Here is a 23084-nt window from a genome sequence, read left to right as displayed (position 1 = left end):
AGAGTAAAAATTTTACAAAAATTACACTAAATGTTGGTCTAGCCTTGATTTTTTTCCATTTCCACAAGGGGTTAAAAAAGAAAATGAACACAAAACGTGTAGGGTAGTGTCCCCTGAGTACGAAAATACCCCACATGTGGGCATAATGTGCCATATGGGCACAGGGCAAGTCACCAAAGGGACAGAGCGCCATTTAGAGGCTGGAATGGAGGATGGAGGCCATGTCGCAATTACAAAGCTCCTGTGCTGCCAGGACAGTAGAAACCCCCGACAAGTGACCCCATTCTGGAAACTACACCCCATAAGGAATCTAACAAGGGGTGCAGTGAGCATATGGACCCCACTGGTGACGGGCACTTACGTAGAACATGTGCCGAGAAAATAAAAAATACAATTTTTTTCATTTTCACGTCCCAAATGTGGCCGTCACCAGGGGGCCATATCCCCGCTGCCCCCCTTGTTAGATTCCTTATGGGGTGTAGTTTCCAGAATGGGGTCACTTGTGGGGGGTTTCTACTGTCCTGGCCGCACAGAGGCTTTGTAATTGCATCATGGCATCCTCTAATGGGAATGGCGGCCATACCTATTTAGCTGGGGAAAAGGGACAATTCTAATTTATTTGGGGGTATTAGGCCAAGGTTGGAAATGACAGGTGTCCATCAAACTCAACCTGTGTTGATCCAGAGGAAGGCAAAAAAAACCCTCGTAAGGCAGATGACAGTAGCCTCATCACAGGGAAAAATTCCTTCCTGACTCCATAATGGCGATTAGAATAATCCCTGGATCAACGTGACCCCTGAAATAGGAATAAGGGACAGAATTTAGATAATGTAGAACCCCAGTGGCGTGTGGTACGCCTTGAAGCGATCCAGTATGCAGAGGCCGGGGTGATCAGGACAGGCGTCACACTGGAAATGGTGTCCTTCCTGATCCCCCTGTTACGCCACACTCTGCACTTCTTCTGGGGTCTCCTGTTCTCCAGTGTGGGGGACGTCACCTGGAAAATGTTGTCCTGGTGCGATACGGGGTCCCACATATCCAGAAGCGCTGGGTCCGCTCCATGGCTGCTAAATATTAGGGCGCTATTACTGCTTCTGATATGTTCGGATCGTGCCGCAAGCTACAGTAGCTCGGGCAGCGAGGGACCGGAAGAGGGGGTGCTGGTATAAAAGTTATCCCGTACAGGTGGTAACCTTTATCCAGCAGTGGGAAGATCAGTTCCCGGACGATGTCCCCACTAACTCCGAGGATGGGGGGGGGAGGGGAGGGGGCATCTGGGGGCTAGATTCGGGTGTCCCTTCCTACATACACTCTAAGGGTACGTGCACACTGCGGAATCGCAACAGATAACCCTTCGTGCATTCCGCAGCTGGCACCCACCGGCGGACTGATGCAGGCGCACGTCTCCACACGTGTCATAGACTCCATTCTATGCACGGGCGGATTCCGCTCTCCGTCCAATGTGTTCATTCTTTGGATGGACGACGGATTCCGCCCGTGCATAGAATGGAGTCTATGACACGGGTGGAGACATGCGCCTCCATCAGTCCGCCGGTGGGTGCCAGCTGCGGAATGCACAAAGGGTTATCCTTCGCCATTCCGCAGTGTGCACGTATCCTAAATCTGTAAGTGTACCCTGAGGTACGCTCACACAGTTTGTAGAATTTCACACCATACCGTCATCTCTTATTGGGACGGTACTGGCGGAAAAGACGTGTCTGGGGGGCAGCGTACGCTATGCTACCCCCCAGACACGTCACAGGATGATGAGGATGAATGGAGGAAAGAAGGATTCCCCCATTCATCCTCACTGGCTGTTTCGGTGTCGGAGGTAATAATAACGTATCCCTCTGACACCGAAAACACCCTGGGGGCCATCTTTATATGGGGATTGGTATATGGGGTATATAGTGGTGTAGTGTCAAACTTTATTCAATGTAGTGTGGTGTAATGTAGTGTTTTTTACGTGTTTTTTTACAGTAAGTATAAAAAAAAAACCTACGCCAACACACTTATGTGCGGCACTTATAAGCAGACCGTGGCAGTAGGATATAGAAAAAAAACACCCTACGCCAAAAAGGAGGAGTTGCTGATTAGCAGCGCACTTTCGTGCGATGCTGATCAACACTCAGCGGCGATAGGGTGCGGAAAATAGAAAAAAAAAAATTTGAAAAAAAAAAAAAAAAAAAATTCTACATTCTGAATATCCCTGTAGTTGCTGATAAGTGTATTACACATATCAGCCGCTAGGGGGCAGCAGAGCGGAAAATACGGAAAGAGCCGACGCTGGAGCCGAAAATAGCCGAGAGAAGCCGAACGTGACGTCACGGAAGAAGCCGAAGACCCGAACGAAGACGAGAACGCCGCGAACCCGGAAGACGCCGATCAGGAGCCCGGGACAGGTGAGTAATGTACAAATACCTGCTCTGGACCCCTCGGCTACCTAGCTGAGGGGTCCAGGGCAGGTATTTACTATTTTGTGGGACTCTGATCGCCGTGCCACCAGCCCGATCGCCGTGAACGGCCGGCCGGCCGTTCACGGCGATCGGGCCGGTGGCACGGCGATCACCATTACTTTTTACAGTAATGGCGGTCGGTGCCGTCCTCGGACAGCACCGACCGCCATTTTTTTTCCGGGTCATCGGGTCGCCGATGACCCGGAAAGGTTCCGATCGCCGCTATTGGCTGATCTGAATTGATCAGCCAATAGCGGCGATCGTAAGCACGGGGGGTGTTAACCACCCCCCGTGCCGTGAAGCTAAGATGGCCTGCTATGATTTATAGCAGGCCATCTTCCCCGACCGCTGTGTGTGAACACGCAGCGATCGGGGAAACATCGGGCGTAAATTTATGCCCTGATGCGCCAAATACCAGGGCGCGAGGGCGTAAGTTTACGCCCGATGTCGTTAAGGGGTTAAAGTAACACTGTCACCCCCTTTTTGCATTATGACTTCTCTACACAGGTGTATAGGGTACATTTAGCAGTTTTTATACATTATTTTATACCATACTTGTTCCAGTAAAAAAGTGATCTTTCATCATCATCGGAATGTGCCACCTGGGCGGGGCCCAGCCACACCGTGACATCATCAGTGCATAGGCCCTGTCACCTCGGTGGCCATTAGTATGGGCCGACCTAGAGGTCGTAGGGCCTAGACCTTAAGGCCAGCCAGTTTCAATGGCCGTCGAGGGGGCGAGGCCTAGGCGGCTATGGCGTCAGAGGGGCAGGGTCTACAGTGATGTTAGGGGCGGGGTTAGGTGGCACTCCAGTCGAGAAACCCCGCCCAGGTGGCACAATCCACAGATGATAAAAGATCACTTTTAACTGGAACAAGCACCATGACGTATGATATAAAATAAGGTATAAAAACTGCAAAATTTACCCTTTACACCTGTGTAGAGAAGTCAAACTCAGGAAGTCCTGGCCTGTACAGAGTCTTATGGCTCAATGAGTCCATGAAACAAATGACTGCCTTCTCTGTGAGTGCACAGATGACAGAGACTTCCTGCATTTGGTCTCTTTTTTTTTTAACCAGCACAAGACCAAAAAGCTGCCTTTCAGGAGACTGGACCTGGATTTTAAGAATAGATTTGTTTTCAAGCATGATAACTAAAAAATATTAATAAAAAATTAACGTAAATTGCAAACTTTATTTCACACACCTTGTTGATTTAGATTTTGAAAATTATAACGACAAGTACACTTTAAAATTTAAACATAGAATTCCCTAAAACCCAGCCCTGATAATTCTAGGAAATTTAAACTTAGCTACAGAAAAATAGAGAAATGATTGGTAAATTGTTGCTACTGGCAAGGATGATAGTTCTAAGGAACTGGGTTTCTCAAAATGAGCCTGTACTGGTTAGTTGGGAAAACCTAGTAACAAAAGTGGGAAATATGAATTAATATTTTATAAGGGGAAAAAGGTATGAGCATGTAAAGACAATGGAAGTACTGGTGATCCCTCCCTTTTTTCTCTCCACTTGGGTCTGGGGGTAATGATTAGAAAGTAATTTGTGTTATGCTACTTTGGATTTTGTAGCCATAATGGTGCTGCAGCCCTTCTAGAAACTCTCACCTAAGTTCTTGCTGTGTGGCAGTAGAATCTAGAGTGTCTTCAAGTTCGGACTTCAATGCTTCCAGTTCTTCCCCAAGGTCTCGACGCTGCTTCTCTGCTTTTGTCCGAGAAGCTTTTTCAGATTCAATGTCTTCTTGTAATTCTGAGATCTGAGATTGGAGTTCCCGAAGCTGTTTTAGTAAACTATTCTTTTGGCTTGCTTCTTCTTCAATTCTTTATAAGAAAAAAGGTTACACAAATAATTAGAAGTGTGAAAAACAGGAATTTAAAGCGGCATGGTCATTAAAAACAACTTCTATTTTGACAAAGGCATCATATTGGTAGTTCACTTTATAAAAAAAATAGTTTTCTGTGTGTAATTAATAGTTAGTAAACAAGAAATAGTTTGTCAATTAACCCTTAGGGGACACAGCCAGTTTTGGCATTTATGACACAGCCAAATTTTTCAAATATGACATGTGTCATTTTATGCCTCTGTAACTTTGGAATGCTTTTATCAATCCTTGTGATTCCAAGATTGTTTTTTCGTGACATATTCTACTTTATGTTAGTGGTAAATTTGGATCGATACCTTAAGCGTTTTTTTGTGAAAAACTCCAAAATGTTGTGAAAAATGTAAAAATTATTGCATTTCTCTAAATTTGAAAGTTTCTGCCAATAAGGAAGATAGTTATACCACATAAATTATTGATTAATTCATATCTATAACAAGTCTACTTTATATTGGCAGCATTTGGTGAACATGCTTTAACTTTTTTTGGGGATTTTAGAGACCGTAATTGTTTAGTAGCAACTTTCAAAATTTTTGTGAAAATTTAAACTCAGATTTTTTTAGGGACCAGATCAGTTTTGAAGCATATTCTAGATGCCTGTTTACTAGAAAACGCCCATAATTCACCCCATTTTGAAATCTTCACCCTTTCAAGTATTCAAATTGACATTCATACAGTTTTTTAACCCTTTACGCATTTCACAGGAATAACTTCAAAGAAAGTGTGGAAAGTAAAATTTTCCACTTTCTTTGCAGAGATCCCAATTCAATCCTATTTTTTTCATACCAAACCAGCTATAAAAAGTAAAATGTAATAAAACATTTATTCCTCTGAATCTGCAGTTTTTATTAATACCCCATTTGTGGACATAAAGTGTTGCACAAGCGCACAACATGGCTTAGAAGAGAGGGAGCACCCTTTGGATTTTGGAGCGTGGATTTGGCTGGAATAAATGTAGGAGACCATGTTACAGTTACAGAGCCCCCCTAGTGCTGAGACAGTGGGAACCCCCCACAAGTGACCCCATTTTGAAAACTACACCCCTTAAGGAACGTAACAAGGGGTACAGTGGGCATTTTGACCCCACAAGTTTTTCACAGTTTTTTGCAAAAGGGGCCCATGAACATTAAAACCCCAAATTTTCCAAATTCCAAAAAGCTTGGAGAAGCAAAAGCCCCCCAAAATTTGTAAAGCAATTTCTCCTGAGTAAGAAAATACCGAATTTGTGAACGTAAAAAATTGTACGGACGCACAACACGGCTCAGAAGAGAAGGAGCACCTCTGTCTGTGTGTGCACTCCTACTGTAGCAGTAAATGCAACGACGTTTACTGACACTAACGAAGGCTGATGTTTATTAACGGACGCTGAATTAGACTAACAGACACTGACACTAACGGACGTTGATGCTTACTAACAGACACTGGCGGTTACTAACGGACGCTGACTGATGCTTACTAACAGACACTGACTGGCGCTTACTAATGCACGCTGACTGACACTTACTAACGGATGCTGACTGACGCTTACTAACGGACACTGACTAATGATTACTAACGGACACTGACTGACACTTACTAACGGACACTGACGCTTACTAACGGACACTGACACTTACTAACGGACACTGACTAACGATTACTAACGGACGCTGGCTGACGCTTACTAACAGACACTGACTGGTGCTTACTAATGCACGCTGACTGACACTAACGGACGCTGACTGACGCTTACTAATGGACACTGACTGACGCTTACTAACGGACACTGACTAACGATTACTAACGGACACTGACTGACGCTTACTAACAGACACTGACTGGCGCTTACTAATGCACGCTGACTGACACTAACGGACACTGACTGACGCTTACTAAAGGACACTGACTGGCGCTTACTAACGGACACTGACTAACGATTACTAACGGACACTGACTAACGATTACTAACGGACACTGACTAACGATTGCTGGCTGACACTTACTAACAGACACTGACTGATGCTTACTAATGCACACTGACTGACACTTACTAACAGACACTGACTGACGGTTACTAACGGACACTGACTAACGATTACTAACGGACACTGACTGGCACTTTCTAACTGACGCTGACTAAGATCTCCCTTATCACTGGGAGATCACAGGGGAGGGGGTATTTATTATGTGTGTGTGTTTTGTGTATACACTATGTGGATGCAGGCTCTGATCTCCTTACATAGCATTCAGCTAGTGGGGGATCAGACCCTGCATCCAGCCTCTGGTCCTCACTGTCAGACACTGTGATTGACAGCTCTGATCACAGAGCTGTCAATCACAGTACAGAGAAGCAATGTGACCAGCGTCATTGGACAAACGCTGGTCACATGCTTCCCAGGAGGAGGCCGTCCCTGGATCCCTGAGCTCAGGGTGAGTCCCGGGACCAGGGGGCGTGGCTATCGCGGGTGGGGGCGTGGCTATCGCGGGTGGGGGCGTGGCTACCGCGGGGGGCCGCGGGAATCGCGGGGGGGGGGGGCGCGGGAATCGCGGTGGGCTCCGATCGTGGGGGGGGGGGGGGTCATCAGAGGCAGGGGAGGAGGAGAGGGAGGGATCTCTGCCCCGGCTTCCCCCGGTCCCGGACCTCAGCAGAGACCGGGACCCGGGGGTTACTGATGACTGTGCACCAGCATCAGTGGATCGTTACCGATCCCCTGATGCCGGTGATTGCCTTTCCTGGACCCCTGCTGGGGGTCCAGGAACGGCTTCACTAAACTGTCAGCTATCAGCTGACAGTTTAGTTTCAGCTCCCGGTCACTGTTTACATAAACAGTGAGCACCGGGAGCCGGGAAGTTATAGTACGTCCTGGTGCGGAAACTAACCTCCTGCCAAGACGTACTATAACTGCATGGTGCGGCTATGGGTTAAATCAACAAGGAATACAACAAACGAACACATGAATAGTGCACCCAACAAAAATATATACAAAAAGGACTTTACTTGAAAATCATAGACACCAACATGATTATAAACATTAGGCCCAGTTCACACTACGGAATCGCGCCAAGATTCCGAGCGGAACTCCTCCGCGCCGAATCCTGCCTTCTTTTAGTTACAATGGGAAAGCATGCGCCTCTCTGCTCAAAGAATGGACATGAGGAGTTCCTCCCGGAATCTCGGCGCCAATTCCGTAGTGTGAACAGGGCCTAAAAAAAAAAAAAAAACACCACACAATGGGTACCAATATTTGCCACAGAAAAACTAAATCAATATGCAGAATTTCCTGAAAGGAAGCACACTCCCATAGGTGTTATCATGCTATGATTGTGAAAGTGTAATAAACACAATAATGTGATGTTGATACCAAAATACAAAATAAACTGTAAACTAACAACCAGGGAGCTGTCCATATAAAGCAGGGGTGGGTAATGAATTTTCCCATGGGCCCCTATGAGAACTTGGAGATGTTTTCAAGGGCCAGACTAATATATTTAACTCAGTTCTACCCAATACCATCCTATATTCTAGGGATCGTTCAACTTTTAAACATGTGTTTTGTTAATAAATATATTATAAGGTACCTAGTTTTAACAACACTAAATAGGTGTATTGGGAAATTTAGTGCGGGGAGGTGGGAAGGAGAGGCTGTGCCAGCCTAATGCATATACAAATGTAAGCCTCGGCCGTTAGACACAGCGCTGTAGGATTTAAAGTTGTTTTTAGGACAATAACTGCATCACATGCTGAACGGACCCCAGGACAGATCTTGGATTAAAAGCAGCTATATGAAGGTACAAGCAGTTTGGGGGGGTCAGATTGTGGGTACAAAGTCGCTTTAAAGCCTTGTGAGCATTCCATACGGTTGCCACTCATGATCAGTGAAGTTATGAAAGAAGTATTCAGTTAAAGGGGTAGTGCGGCGGTAAAGAATTATTCACAGAATAACACACATTACAAAGTTATACAACTTTGTAATGTATGTTATGTCTGTGAATGGCCCCCTTCCCTGTGTTCCACCACCCCCACCCGTGTACCCTGAAGTGTGATGCGCTATACATACCTGTCACGTGCTGACTCGTCTCCGATCTTCAGTCAGTGATGTCGTCTTCGGACGGCCGGGCCAAATCCCTCCGACCGGCCGCCCTCTGCCGCGTTATTGGCTGCTCAGCCACGATTGGCTGAGCATAACTGTGCTCAGCCAATCATGGCTGAGCAGCCGATGACGCGGCCACGTCATCAGCTGCTCAGCCACGATTGGCTGAGCCAAACTGTGCTCAGCCAATCGCGGCTGAGCATCTGATGACGCTGAAGAGGGCGGACGGCACTCGGGACAGACGGAGGGATTTGGCCCGGCCGTCCGAAGACGACATCGCTGACTGAAGATCGGAGACGAGTCGGCATGTGACAGGTATGTATAGCGCACCACACTTCCGGGTACACGGGTGGGGGTGGTGGGCCACGGGGAAGGGGGCCATTCACAGACATAACATACATTACAAAGTTGTGTAACTTTGTCATGTGTGTTATTCTGTGAATAATTCTTTAATGCCGCACTACCCCTTTAAGTTTCTTTAAGCTCTTGGGAATACCTGGGGTGGTATAATAGGAAGCTCTTTGTACACCACAAATAAGTAGTTGGGGTAATGTGCTGTTCTGCATGTTAGCAGTATCAGAGCATGGTCTGGCCATGTGATTTGCTCTAAGGACATGGACATTGCCTCAGCAATAAAGCCCCTATTACACAAAGCGACCGTATTCGGTCGTATTCTGTCGATATCAACCATTACGGACGATAATCGTTTCATGTACTAGAAGACAACGATCAGCCATCAGCATGCTGTCTTTCAACAGGCTGAAACGGCAACGGTCAGCTTGTTAGAGATCTGCTGCCTTCACTCTGTGCAATAGAGGCAGCAGCAGACTGTCTCCTATGGGCTGCCCGGATGATCTGACAATCGCCTGGGCAGCCACCCCGCAGCTCCCTGCGCCCCCCCCCCCCAGCTCTCATCTTCTCCTCCTCACTGTCAGCGCGTGTAATGGGGCTGGCAGCAGGCGGGGCGAGGAGCAAGCATGTGCTGATCTGACAGGTCGGCGCTCACTTACTCTCTACATCGCCCCATGTAATGGGGCTTAAGTTTCTGAACACTAGAAATACGACTTTTCTGGAACAGCTATTGATGACATGGGAGTAAAAGGTTAAGTCTCTTTCTTTACCATGTTGCACCCTCAATATATCGTATAAGCCTGAACTGTGTAAAAGTTGAATCAAATCAGGTGCCAAGGTGTCCCATGTATTAACAGAAACCAAAGTCTCCACAGATTAGGAGGTGACCTTGCTTATGTTTATCTACTACTTTAAAAACCTACCTAAGTTTGATTGGCCATTATTTGGGATATACAAAGCAAGCATAGTATACAAAACTTTTTTTATGCAATCCACAATCAAAACATACCGTCTCTTATGGCAAACTACTAGCTTAGACAGTTAAAACACTACCGTATTGACTTCATGGAGTGATGACCCCGAAGATGTGGGGGAACTTGGGGTGGTTGATGCGCTGGGCATCTTTAGTAAAGAAATGTGTTTCTTGAGCGCTAAATATGTCACAGCCCAGTTTCCTCACTTAGCCTCTTTAGACCCTTAACATTCATAGAAGCTAGCTTAATTATCATACAATTTGAATTCTATAGTAACCACTCTTGGTATGAGTTTTTACAAATAATGTATCATATGCAATACTATAAATCATAGAACCATCTGCCCAAGGAGATAACAAGAACAAAAACAACTATAACATAACTAAGCTGATCATAAGGATATCTAGGGTGAAACTTGGTCCACTTGAAGCGGATGTTTTAATAAATAATAAAGAAAACTGTGCGTGCATCTCTGCATGAAGACTGGCCATATTGTTCACTGTGTGCCATTCAGATTGTACATGGGAAGGTAAAAATTATGGTGACTGGTGACTTATCCATATCTGAAGTAGATTTTTGCCTTCCTCTAGAGTTTCCACAGTATGAAGGATGTTATCTTTGTTAATCAGTACGCACATTGGGAAGCCCCAACGGTACAGAATTTCTTGCTCCCTCAAAGCAGCCGTGATAGGTTCCAACAGTTTTCTCTACTCTTTTGCATCACAATAATTCCATGCTTATGATTTAGCAAAATCCAAGGTAAAATTGGTGTTATGCTATTATGACTTTCTTATCTGCATTAATTATTACATATTTGCCACGATTTTGCAGCAAATTTAGCAAAATTGCTGAAAAAGTTTTTTGCCAAAAATTTTGTGAAAATGTACCAAAACTTTTATTTTAACACATTTCTGAAAGCCAAGTTAACGTAATGCAGATTTTGTCAAAATTTTACTATGAACCAAAAATAGCGTTATTTTAATGCAAATACAAAAGTCACAAAGTAAATTTTGTGGCAATTTTGAGAATTCAAGAGAGTTTTACTGCAAATTTCACAACTGTTTTAAAATAACACATCAAAATAGACATGACTGGTAAAAAGCATGAAAGTCACAATAGTCACAGAAGTCTGCTGCTAGGCTCATTGCACTGTAATTGACAGCACAGGATAGCACAGAGCTCTGAATGTCCCGCCCACACTTCCTGTATTTCCTTCAAGCCCTGCAGTTATCATTAATTTCCTGAGGATATTGCAAAACCAAGCCCATGAACCAAAGGTCCAAGGTAAAAAAAACAACAACAACCTTTTATTGTCATCCCACCCCCTAAAATCTAACATTTATTTGTTATATTTTTAAAATAATTGGCTGGTGAATGTTAAAATTCCAGTGCACTGTGCTGTTAATGCTATTTAGCTGTACTGTCTGCAATGCTGTTCCTAGATGATAATATTTCCTTTGCTAGCGAGATTTGAAGTTTCTTAGTTGCAACAGCACAGTAAACTGATATATGACAAAAATGAATAACAACCCCTTTGAAGATCATAAGATATAGCGGGGTAGAGATCACGATCAACTCTTTGTGGCCAGCCACGCAGTCTGTCAATATTCTTAATATTATGAGAGGTGAAAAAATGCAAGCGTGCACTATGGTCTTTTAAACTTGAGACGGAAAAAGTGCAAAAACAAAGACTGGCCTGGTCCTTAAGGGTTTAAAAATAACAAATAAAAGTTACATTTTAGGGAGTGGATCACAATAAACGGGTTTTATTTACCCCAGACCTTTTGTCAATGCGTTTGGTTTTGGAATATTGTTATCATAGACAAACATAAATTGACAACAGGCAGAGAAGCAGGAACACCGACACCTCATTGCCAATATTATAACTTTTAATAACTCTTGAAAAAGTTGTAGTTTTTTTTTTTAAATAAAGTGAATTACAAATATGTTAGATATTGATGCTTCTGTCAAAATAGGCAAACTTGTTTTTAAGAACAGTGCCCATTAAAAACTAAACAAGTGATAAAGTTGCAGAGTTTTGAAAAGGTTACCTAGCAAGTGCAGCTTGCAGTTCTTCTTCCTTACGAGCCAGTTGTTGTTTTAGTTCCTCGATTTGCTGTTGAAGCTCTAAGATTTGATCCTGTAAATCTGATGTTTCTCCATCCAACTTCCTCTTCATTTTTTCCATCTCTTGTCTGCTCTTTTCTTCTTTCTTTAGACGATCTAAAATGTTTATAATAAAGCATGCACATTAATATATTTTCTTCCAATTCTTGTGCTTTTTCACTTACATACAATACTCTTAGGTAGGGTTTAAAGGGTGTCTGTCATCAGAAAGTTTAAATTATTTTTTGAAGTTAAAGGGACTCTGTCACCTCCAAAACACCCGCTAAACCAGGGGTGGGGAACCTTTTTCCTGTCGGGGGCCATTTGGAAATTTACTAAATAGTTTGAGGGCCGTACAAAATAACTTTATAAAAAAATGAAAATAAACTCACCCTTAATGTGATGGCTGGAAATGCTTTTCCTTGACGATGCGTTTTACGTGGGCTGGTACTGATTACAGTCAGGGGTACGGCATGTGGCAGCATTACAGTCAGCGGTACAGCATGTGGCAGCATTACAGTCAGGGGTACAGCATGTGGCAGCATTATATTCAAGGGCACAGCATGTGGCAGCATTATATTCAAGGGCACAGCATGTGGCAGCATTATATACAAGGGCACAGCATGTGGCAGCATTATATACAAGGGCACAGCATGTGGCAGCAGTATATTCAAGGGCACGGCATGTGGCAGCATTATATTCAAGGGCACGGCATGTGGCAGCATTATATTCAAGGGCACGGCATGTGGCAGCATGATATACAGGGGGCACATTACAGCCAGGGGCACAGAGTAATGCTGCCCCCTGTATATCATGCTGCCACAGCTGTGCCTTCCGTGATTCCCCCGCATTCCTACTCCTGATTCTCCCGCATTCCTGCTCCTGATTCTCTCGCTCCTGAGTCCCCCGCACTCCCGCTCCTGATTCTTCCGCTCCTGATTTCCCGGAACTCCTGTTCCTGAGTCCCCCGCATTCCCGCACCTGATTCCCCTTTAGCTCTCCCGCTGCGGCGTACGCAACCAATAAGCAGGGGATGCGGCCTGTCGCACGGCGGCCTTGTGCCCGCCCACCTCCCCCTATCCCTGCTGACTTCTTCACCGTGCTCCTAAGCAGTCAGGGAGCGCAGTGAAGAAGTCAGCAGGGATATTTTATTATTAGCCGGGGGGGGGGCGGATCCGGACCGCGGGCCGGACGTTCCCCACCCCTGCGCTAAACTTAAGTTATCAGTAGAATATACATCATAAAGTATACAATGCTGATTGTATATCTGCAATTTTTATCTTTCTATGTCCTTTGCATTCCTTTGCTATAAGCCCACAAATGAAGGAGTGTAAGTAGTCCTCTCCATTATATTCCTGAGCTTACAAAGGGGAAATACAAAAGGAGTAAAAAGCTACAAATTACAGATTTGGAATCAGCATCCCTTCTCTTACTTACAGATGACTGTAGGTTTTGACTTTTGAGGCGGGTCGGTTGGAGGTGATAAAGTCTCTTTAAGCATATATTTTAAAACATTTTTGTCATTTTTTTTTTCTAATTTTCCATGTTTGTACCTAGACTATAAAATAATTCTGAAATGTTACAGTTTCCGTTATGGCAGTTATCTAGCACTTATCTAATAATATTAAACTGTCGTGTTCAGTTCTGTAGATAACACTTTTCAGCATTCTCAGTATCATCACAGACGGGATTAAAATAAAAGTGCCACCAGTATAGGGATAAGATGGGATGAGGCCATTTACAAAGGGTGTCCAGGTCCCAGTTAGATCAAAGAAAACAAGTCCAGGGTCCAACAAAGTGATGAATTATTAGATTTTTTCTTTTCACCATGCACACACAGTGCAGAATTACATCCAACCAGATGCCTACACGTTTCAGCTGACTTATACAGCCTTAATCATGGTCCAGTGAGTGCATAAAAAACTCTCCTATAGAAGTTAATCGGGTCCCCTTCAGTGTATTGTTTACTAAATACATACAGATATCTAAATGCTGTTAAAATCATTTCAGGAAAGACAACTGCCTTCACTTAATGGTGTACTAAATATGAAGATTAAAAAAAGGAACATGTTTCAGTATCTGTCTTAAATCAGTAAACAAAATCTAGGCATTAACTTTAAATGGGTACTGTCACTAAAAATAACTTTTGACATGTCATCAGACATGTTAAAAGTTATTGATCAAAGCAGGTCTCACTGTTGACACTTGCTCTTCGGGTTAGAGCAGGTGTCAGCAGTGAGACCCACTCTGATCAAAAACTTTGGATAAGTCAAAAGTTATTTTTAGAGATAGGTTTGGTAAACAAAAATGTTACAATAAATATTCTACCTTCCATATCTGCAATGACTGCTTCATACTTGGTGCGGAGTTTACTCAGACTCTTTATTTTCTCTTCTTCTTCAGCCATGTTTGATGTAAATTCTGTAATTCTATCCTCCATAAATTTCCTTTCCTGTTAAAAATGAAGAAGAAATACATTATTTTTTAGCATATTTTATATTGTACAAATCTGGTAATCCTTTGTCTGTATCTTTGGTATTCAGAGACCAAATTGTGCAAATTATACTTAATTTCTTTTCTTTTTCTTGATTTAACATTGGTAATGACGGCTGCAAACAATGATCATGAACATTTTGTGCAGCCATCACTACTAATAGACAGCCGTCTTTTGCCGCTAAAACCTTCGGCCTACCATTTATAGCTAAATCTAAACCAAAGCTAAAGCTTTGGCTGTCCTGGCATGATGGGAATAGTTTTGCAACAGCTGGAGGGCTTAAAGGGGTTGTCCAGCGAAAATCTTTTTCTTTCATATCACCTGGGGTCAGAAAGTTACCGTATTTTCCGGCGTATAAGGCGACTGGGTGTATAAGACGACCCCTAAATTTAAGCAGATTGCCAGGGGTTCGCCTATACACCGGAAAATGTTGACCCCTGCCTGACCGCAATCCTGTTGCGGTCAGGCAGGGGTTAACTGCACGTAAATTTGAAAAAAAAAAAACAACAACAAACATTTAACTCACCTAGGTGTGACGTACCTGCTGACGGGAGAGCTTCGGGAGAATGAGAGAGGCTTCGGCAACTTCCGGCGCCTCTCTCATTCTCCCGAAGCTCTCCCAGCAGCCGAGCGTCTCCGAGCCTCTCTGATGAGACGCTTGGCTGCTAGGGAGAGGTTCGGCGATCTCAGTCTCCGGTGCAGGTAGTGTACACGACATAGTGGTTGCCCCATACGGTGAGGATGGAGCCATTTTTGAGCCCCCCCACCGTATGGGGTGACCATATCCGGCGTTTAAGACGACCCCCAACTTTAACCCCGATTTTTCGGGGTTAAAAAGTAGTCTTATACGCCGGAAAATACGGTATATAGATTTGTAATTTACTTCTATTAAAAAATCTCAAGTTTTCCCATACTTACTACCTGCTTTATGTCCTGTTGTTTTATTTTCAGTCTGACACAGTGCTCTCTGCTGACTTCTCTGGCCGAGACAGGAACTGTCCAGATTGAGAGGCTTTCTATGGGAATCCCTATAGAAAACCTCTCCTGCTCTGGACAGTTCCTGTCTCGGCCGGAGATGTCAGCAGAGAGCACTGTGTCAGACCGAAAATAAAACAACATTTCCTGCAGGACATACAGCAGCTGATAAATATGGGGAAAACATGAGATTTTGAAATAGAAGTACATTATAAATCTGTCTAACTTTCCGACACCAGTTGATTTAAAAGAAAAAGAAAAAGCCGAACAACCCCTTTAAGGTTCCCCATCCCTGCTCTATATGGTGTCAAGCACTGACTTACAAGGAAGCAACCCTCTATAAGTGACATTAAAAGATCAGCCATTTTCCTTTTGGATTAGATCTATTTGTAATACTTTTTCCCAGGGAGAAATGCTTGGCCTGTAAGACCCCTTATATTAGCTAGGCAGTCTTCCAAAGAGACATATGATCCCTAAAATTCAATTTCAAGACAATAATAAATGTCTCATTGCAAATGGATTAAATTAGATCAACACTTCCAAAGATGCAGCAACCCTTATTACTGCCTTTAATTTCAATATATATAACTGTGTGAGCCTGGTTGCAATACAGAGTAACATGAACACACCTTACTAAGTTTGGCATTTTGGTCTTCCAGCAAGAGTATGTCTTCTTCCATCTTCTTTAATTTTGCTTCTGTTGTTACTTTCTCTAACTGCAGTTTCTGTCGAGCTGCCTCCTCCTCCTCTAGCTGCTCCTCCAAGTCCTGATTATTACAAAGAACAGAAAATAGCAGTCATGTTCAGTCATAACAGTTAAAATAACCTGTCATTTTTTTTCTCCAAAAAATCAACAGGGGTTGTGATTGCAGACAGTTTTGCAATAAACTAAATTTTTAAAACTTTTCTATGTTTAAGGTCCAGTTCACACTGAGTAAATTTAACAGAATTCTGCCGTGAAATCCCACCTGCCACAGTGTCAAACGGCTTCTCTATAGGAGATCAAAAATGTCACATGTTAATTCTTGGAGCAGAGGCACGCAAGCCCTCCCACAGAGTGTCACTTCACTGCACATGTGTTCAGCTACTGTGTGTCCACATAGTTGATAAGTATATAGTTGCAGAGTTGATAATAATATTAATAAAAGTTTAAGGGAACCAATTACACAAAAATTGGCCATAAAGCTAAGGAAAAGTGCTGGTACATCAGCCAGCACGCTTTCTAAACATCCCCCTGTAACCTCCGTCCCATGTACATACAGCCCGCAAAGTTAGATTAATAGTCTCCCGCGCTCTATGTAAATTACCATGCAAGTAGTCATGGTGAGCGGGGGCTTCTTCAAGTAGTCACCGGGTCCTGTAATCACGCGCCTAGTGATGTCACTCGGGGAGGGGGGGGCGGCATTGCACATCGGCCACGCCGATGTCTTTACTATACTGCGCATGCGCAATATAGTGGATGAAGGCGCAGTACAGCAGCGTCTTATCCGGCTGCACTGCGCAAGCGCAGCATAGTAAAGACGTCGGCGTGCAATGCCGCCCCCCCCCCCCCCCCGAGTAACGTCACCAGGCGCCGCTTTCCAACACGCCCAAAGGGGCATAATTACAGCGCCGGAGCCGGCCCAGGACCCAGTGACTACTTGAAGAAGCCCCCGTCCACTGTGACTACTTGACAAGCCACCCGCCCACCGTGACTACTTGCATGGTAATTTACATAGAGCGCGGGAGACTATTAAGCTAACTTTGCGGACTGTATGTACATGGGACAGAGGGTACAGGGGGATGTTTAGGAAGCGTGCTGGCTGATGTACCAGCACGTTTCCTTAGCTTTATGGCCAATTTCAGAGTGATTGGTTCCCTTTAATAATATAATTTGCCTAAGTTGATTCCCCTCAATTAATATACAACCTGCATGATGAGCAGGTGTTTTTTTCTTGTATGAGGGCACAAAGCACTGGGACTTCCTGTGTTTAATCTCTTTTTTTTTAGAGCAAAGAAAAGATCAAATAGGAGCATGGACCACAGTTTGGCCATATGTATAACATTGATTTAAACATAGACAAAAATATAAAGTGAGTATATTGCAAAACTGCTTGCAGGCACAACCCCTGTTGATTTCTTCCCCAAAAAATTTTTGGGACAGGTAAGCTTTAGGATAGCTTCACACATAACGGATTTGCAGTGGATTTCGCACTGCGAGTACAGGCCTCCCTACCAGCACTTTACCTGCACATGTTGCTGCGTCTTCTTCTTTTCATTTTGTAACTGTAGGTTCCGTTCTTCCTCTTCTTCCACCCGAGACTCCAAATCATGCAAGATTTCTTCTAGCTCCTGCTTCTTTGCTGCAAGTCTGGCCCGCATTTCTTCTGCTTCAGCAAACAGCTCTGTCTCTGCTTGAAGCTGTTCAGCCAAAATGTTCTTTTCTTCTAGTAACTACACATAGGAAACATTAAAAATATTTTATTTATTTTTTCCTGTTACACAAATAATACTGGTGTCATTATTATGACCACATGTTTTAAGCTGGTTTGGTGGGTATATAAATTGTGTGGTGGATTGTCTACACACATATTTCTTTTTGCTGTCAAAAGTAAAAGAGGCTTTGCAAAACGGGATAATTAATGGCTTTTGGCCAAGGGTCTCAGCATTTCTGATACTGCAACTCTGAAACAGTTTGTTAGCGTTGGCTATAAGGTTGCATTAGGGCAGACCTAAAGTAAGTAAATTTTTCTTAACTTCATAACTGAAGCAAAGGAAGAGGCATTATAACTACTTGGGGGCAAAGGAGGGTGATTATTACTACTCAGGGACAAAGGGGAGTTATTGCTACTAAGGGCCACAGGAGGTTCATTATTAGCACTTGGGGAGAAAGAGGAATTATTAATATTTGGAGGTACAGGGGGTTATTATTGTTTGGAGGGCACAGGAGAGGGAATTATTAATAATTGGGGGAGCACCGGAAGGGAATTAAAACTGCACTGGGGCACAGGGGGATTACTGTTAATTGGGGGCATAAGAGTTGGATTCTTACTACTTGGGGGCACAGAAGTAATAATCCACAAAGTAGTTATAATCCCCCTCCTGTCCTGCCAAGTAGCAATAATCCCCCCTCCTGGGCTCCTAAATAGCAGTAATGCCCCTCCTGTTCCCCTAAATAGCAATAACCCCCCCGTTATACTTTTTATTAGTATAACACCTATAATATGTGTGACCCTTCGATCATTATTTTTTTTTTTGTGTTCACAAAACAGGATAAACATTATAGTTTTATAGTACAGGTTATTACAAAAACAGTTATACTTTTTTTTTTTTTTTTACTTATATAGGACTTTCCCTGTTTTTAGTCTACAATCATGTAAACATATGGCTTTGCAAAAGGTATGTATTGACAATACAGACAATTTTTGCTAGTTTTTTCATGCAGCAATACAAAAAATTATAATTTGACATCATAGCAGCATGGTGAAATCAAATCCCTCTCAGCTGCACTAAGCTGAAAAGGTAAAGAGATATTCTACCTGCTGAAATCTGCCTCCCATGTCCTTCAGTTCCATCTCTGTCTTCAAATGGGACTCTTTGACCTTCTGAAGTTCTACTACCTTTGCTTGCATCACTTCATCTTGTCGAGTTACTTGTAGTAAGGGCTTCACCTACAGAAACCAATATTTGTATGATTTTTTTAGTTAAATTTTTGCATAGTAACTATCATGATATAGAAATAGAACTGAAACTATACACAATATTCAGACAGACTTGAAACCCAAGAGTAATGCCACAAATATTAACGTCTATAAAAGAGACACTTTACCAATGGCAGGATTGAATTGGGTGCATTTAAAAACACAATAGCATTGGTCCCAAAAACATTCTAAGAGATCATGGCAAACCTTGGTAAATAATCTCCACCACTGCCAATGTCTCAACTTAAGATATGCAGCACAGTTTCTTTGAACCACTTTCAATGCACTCATTTGTTGCTGTCTCCTTGAGAAAGCTCTGAAAAAAATAACAATTAGATAAAAAACATTAAAATTACTATTATTCGTTTTTGGGACACAAAGACCTGCAGCATGCAAATGACTGTAAGTATAACTTACTTTCTGGCCAGGTATCCTCTGCAAGCTGCTTGGAATAGAACTATAATATCTGTGATTTTCAGATCTCGCTCTTCTTCCAGGTGAGCTAACACTCCAGCTCGAAAGAAGATTTTACTCTGTCCGATGCGATACAGATTAGGGTCCAGCTCTAAAGCCTTGATCTGCAAATTGAGAATAAATATACATGTCCTATACATATAAAGATTACATATAAATTATAGAGTTCTTCTAAGGTTGTGGCATTTTTATATGTTTATATGTAATGGGTAGTCATAATTGAAGTCATAGGAGACGCGTTTACTACCTTCAAGAAAAGACACCAGATCTACTACATATATGCATTAGCATGCCCTGTGACGGTTTGCAACCAAAATACTGCAACTATGTGGTTGGATGACCGCATGACACGCTAAGGCATTCAGATATGTGGGCCAATAGGGGGACCTGACATCTAACTGTTTGGACTGTAGAAGACACTGTGACCTGCACTCACCAGCTGGGGTTGGGGTTCCTGCAATACCCACAGTCAGCCCCCCACATCGAAGTGTTGTACAGCATGATATGGGCAGGAAAAAAACAATGGAGCGCTCCTGCTATAATGTATTGCAATATGGAAGAAGGGCTAGCAATTGTTATGTTTTCACACAATAAATCAGCACTATAAGGGCCTGGGACTCCTTTTGAACTAGGTAATTGTCCTAGAACTCATCACTTAAAGGAGAATTCTATTCGACAAATGCTCAGCTGGGCCGTGATGTTGCAGCTGGAAGAGCTAGGTATGTGATGTACCATACACACACGGAGGGGATAGACTGGACAAAAACAGTAAAAAAGGAGCCAAAATTCATCAGTACCAATATCAGGTGTTACGAAAGTGTATGTATGTATATATATATATATATATATATATATATATATATATATATATATATATATATATATATGTCAAGTAATCCAAGGATTACTTAATATGAAATTTATATTTTTGGAATACTTGATATTGGTGAGTTTTGGCTGCTTTTTCTTCTGTGTTTGTCTGGTCTATCTCCTCAATGTGTGTTTTAATATACTTGTAATATCAATAAAGTATTATATGGTTTGCAATTTGATTTGCATGTGCTATATTTTTTCGAGGGTATTCTTCAGTTTTAGGTGGTGATTGCAGTAACATCGGAGTTACATCTAAAGGATGATTTTTTTAATGTGCTAGAAAACTAATACAAACAGTTATATGCTTATAAAATGATATGGGAGTAATAATCTGTGCCACGTGTGCTGCAGTCACTACGGAGCTTTCCTTACTGTAATCTGCCCATACTAGATATGCTGTGAGGGCAGATGACATTACTTCCTCTACTCCCCCACAGAGTTTAGGAGAACTGCAAATAAGGTGAGCAGAGGAATAGAGCTAAAGAGTTAAACAAATAAAAGTAAAAAAGTTTAAATAAAAAAGGTTCTACGAAGGATCAAAGACTTCCCAAGCAAGCTTGCATGTAATTTTTTTTAAACACTCTTGATTGCTTTATGAGCATACCTCCCAATTTTTTTTAGCATACAAAAAAACGTGGTCCACCACATTTTTGTGTACACAAAAAAAAAAATGTGTTTTCATCCATGTTTTGATCCTTTTTTTTAAAAATGGAAGTCAATGAAAAAAAAAAAAACCAAAACGAATGCACACAAATGCATTGTTTTTTCATCATTTTTTTTTGCATAAAACGGTTTGCAAAAAATGCAGTGTAAACCAAGCCAAACCCCATCATTAATTAAGAACCTGCAACTGTGGACAGGATTATGAATGTGTTTCAGTAACTGTCCACATTTACAGGGACCCATTGTCATATACTGTAGGTGAAACGGACGAACAATGGCTTAATCCTTTGTTGTGGCACAGATGACGGTAACACCTTAAGATGTGTATATGGGGCAATATGAATTGCATGTGTGGTATGACATGTGAAAGGGGCCATAATGTCACATGACACATGACACTTTCTAGAGCAACATAGAAAGAGTATTAATGCAAATCTAATTCCTAGGTTAAAAACAGGGACATGTAAGGGGCAAAGAGGTACAGAGGGACGTGGGTCAAAAGTAGGGACTGTCCCTCCAAAAGAGGGACACTTGGGAGGTATGTGGATGCATTTACTATTACCGTCACTGCTAAATGTCTATAAGTAGAGATGCGCTTCATCCCTATCTGTATTCCGCTCATTGGGCTGCGGGGCTTTGAAGTGTGCTCCGCTCCTTCCCAGGTGCTTGAAAAAAGATAGATCCCTTCCTGGGAAACTAGGAGAAGATTCCCAGGACAGGATCCACATTTTGCCAGCACCTGGGAAGGAGCGTCACGGAGCGGAGCACACTTCAAAGCGCCACAGCCTAATGAGCGCATCGCTTCGTCCTTACTGTATATTTCCTCATCTCTATCTATAAAAAGACAGTCTTACCATTATTGCACATGCTTGTTTGCCATCCATGAACCCTTTGGGGATAGCATTTGGTGTCAGGATCTCATATCTAAAGAAATAGTGATGGTTTAAACATTATTTCAAAACAAGAGTAGATTTAAATGCAGAGAAAGTAAAAATGTCAACTAATAAATATTAACTGAAGTCAGTCCTGTGCTTTTAGTGGCAGTAATGTAAAGATGGACAGCTTTAAAGCAAATCTGTAAGGCCCAACACTGTCCTTAAAGGGAACCTGTCACCAAGACAATGCTATCTAATCTATCACCATCATATTATAGATCAGTAAGAACTGAGCAGATTTATATATGTATATATCTTTGTGGGAAAAGTTTTAGTAGAACTTGTAGCATGTAGATTGAAATCCCTGTTCATTCTGTGTTAAGGAGTCCAGTGGGTGGTGTCACTCAATAGACTGGACTCTTTAGCAGGGAGGTATCAAAAATTTCTTTTAATAAATTACAAGTTATACTAAATCTTTTCCCATAAAGATAGATATCAATGCATTCAGCATCTTCTCCTCTATAACATTATGCCAATAGCTTAGGTAGCACTTTCATGTTGAAGGGTTCCCTTTAAAACTCCGGCAACATTCAGTAGTTCTTTTTAATCTATGCCCGGTCTGGGTTTCACTTCTCTCCTGGTGCCAGTATTCGGGTGAGAAACGCAGCAGGATGTCAAAGAGGCAGGGCCTATAGCCTCTGTGCCCTAGGCCTGCTGAAGATAAAGATAGCTTTAAAGGGTTCTCTTTGACAAAATTTTCATACTCACATGGAGAAGTAAGCCCTCCTTCTCAACAGAGTAATAATAACCTATGTTTCATCTTTTTTCTATACGAAGCCCTACTGCAGTTTGTTGTACGTTACTTAAGACTAACACAGTGTAGTGACAGTGACTAACATACTATACAGCAGTACCTAGAAGCTCAGGAGCCACTCTGTAACTGTATCTGATTTATGGCAGTATCACATAAAGTTGAAGGGAACCTGTCAACCCCACCATGCCCACTGGTGAAGACCCTTATACTTACCCTGTACATGAAGTCCCGCTGCTGGACTCGCTCCCGTTGCCGAGATATCGCTGTGGGAAGCCCAGCGCACGCTCAACAGAGATGAGTCCTGCGCTCATAGAGAATGACGGCTCCATTCTCTGATGAGCATGCGCTGGGCTTCCGACGGCGATATCTCGGCAACGGGAGCGG

At 42.8% G+C, this 23084-nt stretch overlaps 1 protein-coding gene across 2 annotated transcripts in view; it reads right to left on the bottom strand.

Moving 5' to 3' along the window:
* LOC138769942 (myosin-10-like) overlaps positions 1 to 23084 on the bottom strand; it is a 273325-nt gene that overhangs the window by 77919 nt on the left and 172322 nt on the right. For both annotated transcript variants that reach the window (XM_069948702.1, XM_069948701.1), the window contains exons 19-27: positions 21866 to 21935; positions 19419 to 19579; positions 19209 to 19317; positions 18840 to 18971; positions 17548 to 17754; positions 15951 to 16088; positions 14181 to 14304; positions 11798 to 11969; positions 4080 to 4292 (exon numbers count right to left, since the gene is read on the bottom strand). In XM_069948702.1, the coding sequence (XP_069804803.1) occupies positions 4080 to 4292; positions 11798 to 11969; positions 14181 to 14304; positions 15951 to 16088; positions 17548 to 17754; positions 18840 to 18971; positions 19209 to 19317; positions 19419 to 19579; positions 21866 to 21935 (1326 nt within the window). The remainder of the gene's footprint in view (positions 1 to 4079; positions 4293 to 11797; positions 11970 to 14180; positions 14305 to 15950; positions 16089 to 17547; positions 17755 to 18839; positions 18972 to 19208; positions 19318 to 19418; positions 19580 to 21865; positions 21936 to 23084) is intronic.

This window comes from Dendropsophus ebraccatus, chromosome 12, assembly GCF_027789765.1.
Source record: "Dendropsophus ebraccatus isolate aDenEbr1 chromosome 12, aDenEbr1.pat, whole genome shotgun sequence".
Lineage (NCBI taxonomy): Eukaryota > Metazoa > Chordata > Amphibia > Anura > Hylidae > Dendropsophus > Dendropsophus ebraccatus.
This window is presented reverse-complemented; position numbering and strand designations above follow the sequence as displayed.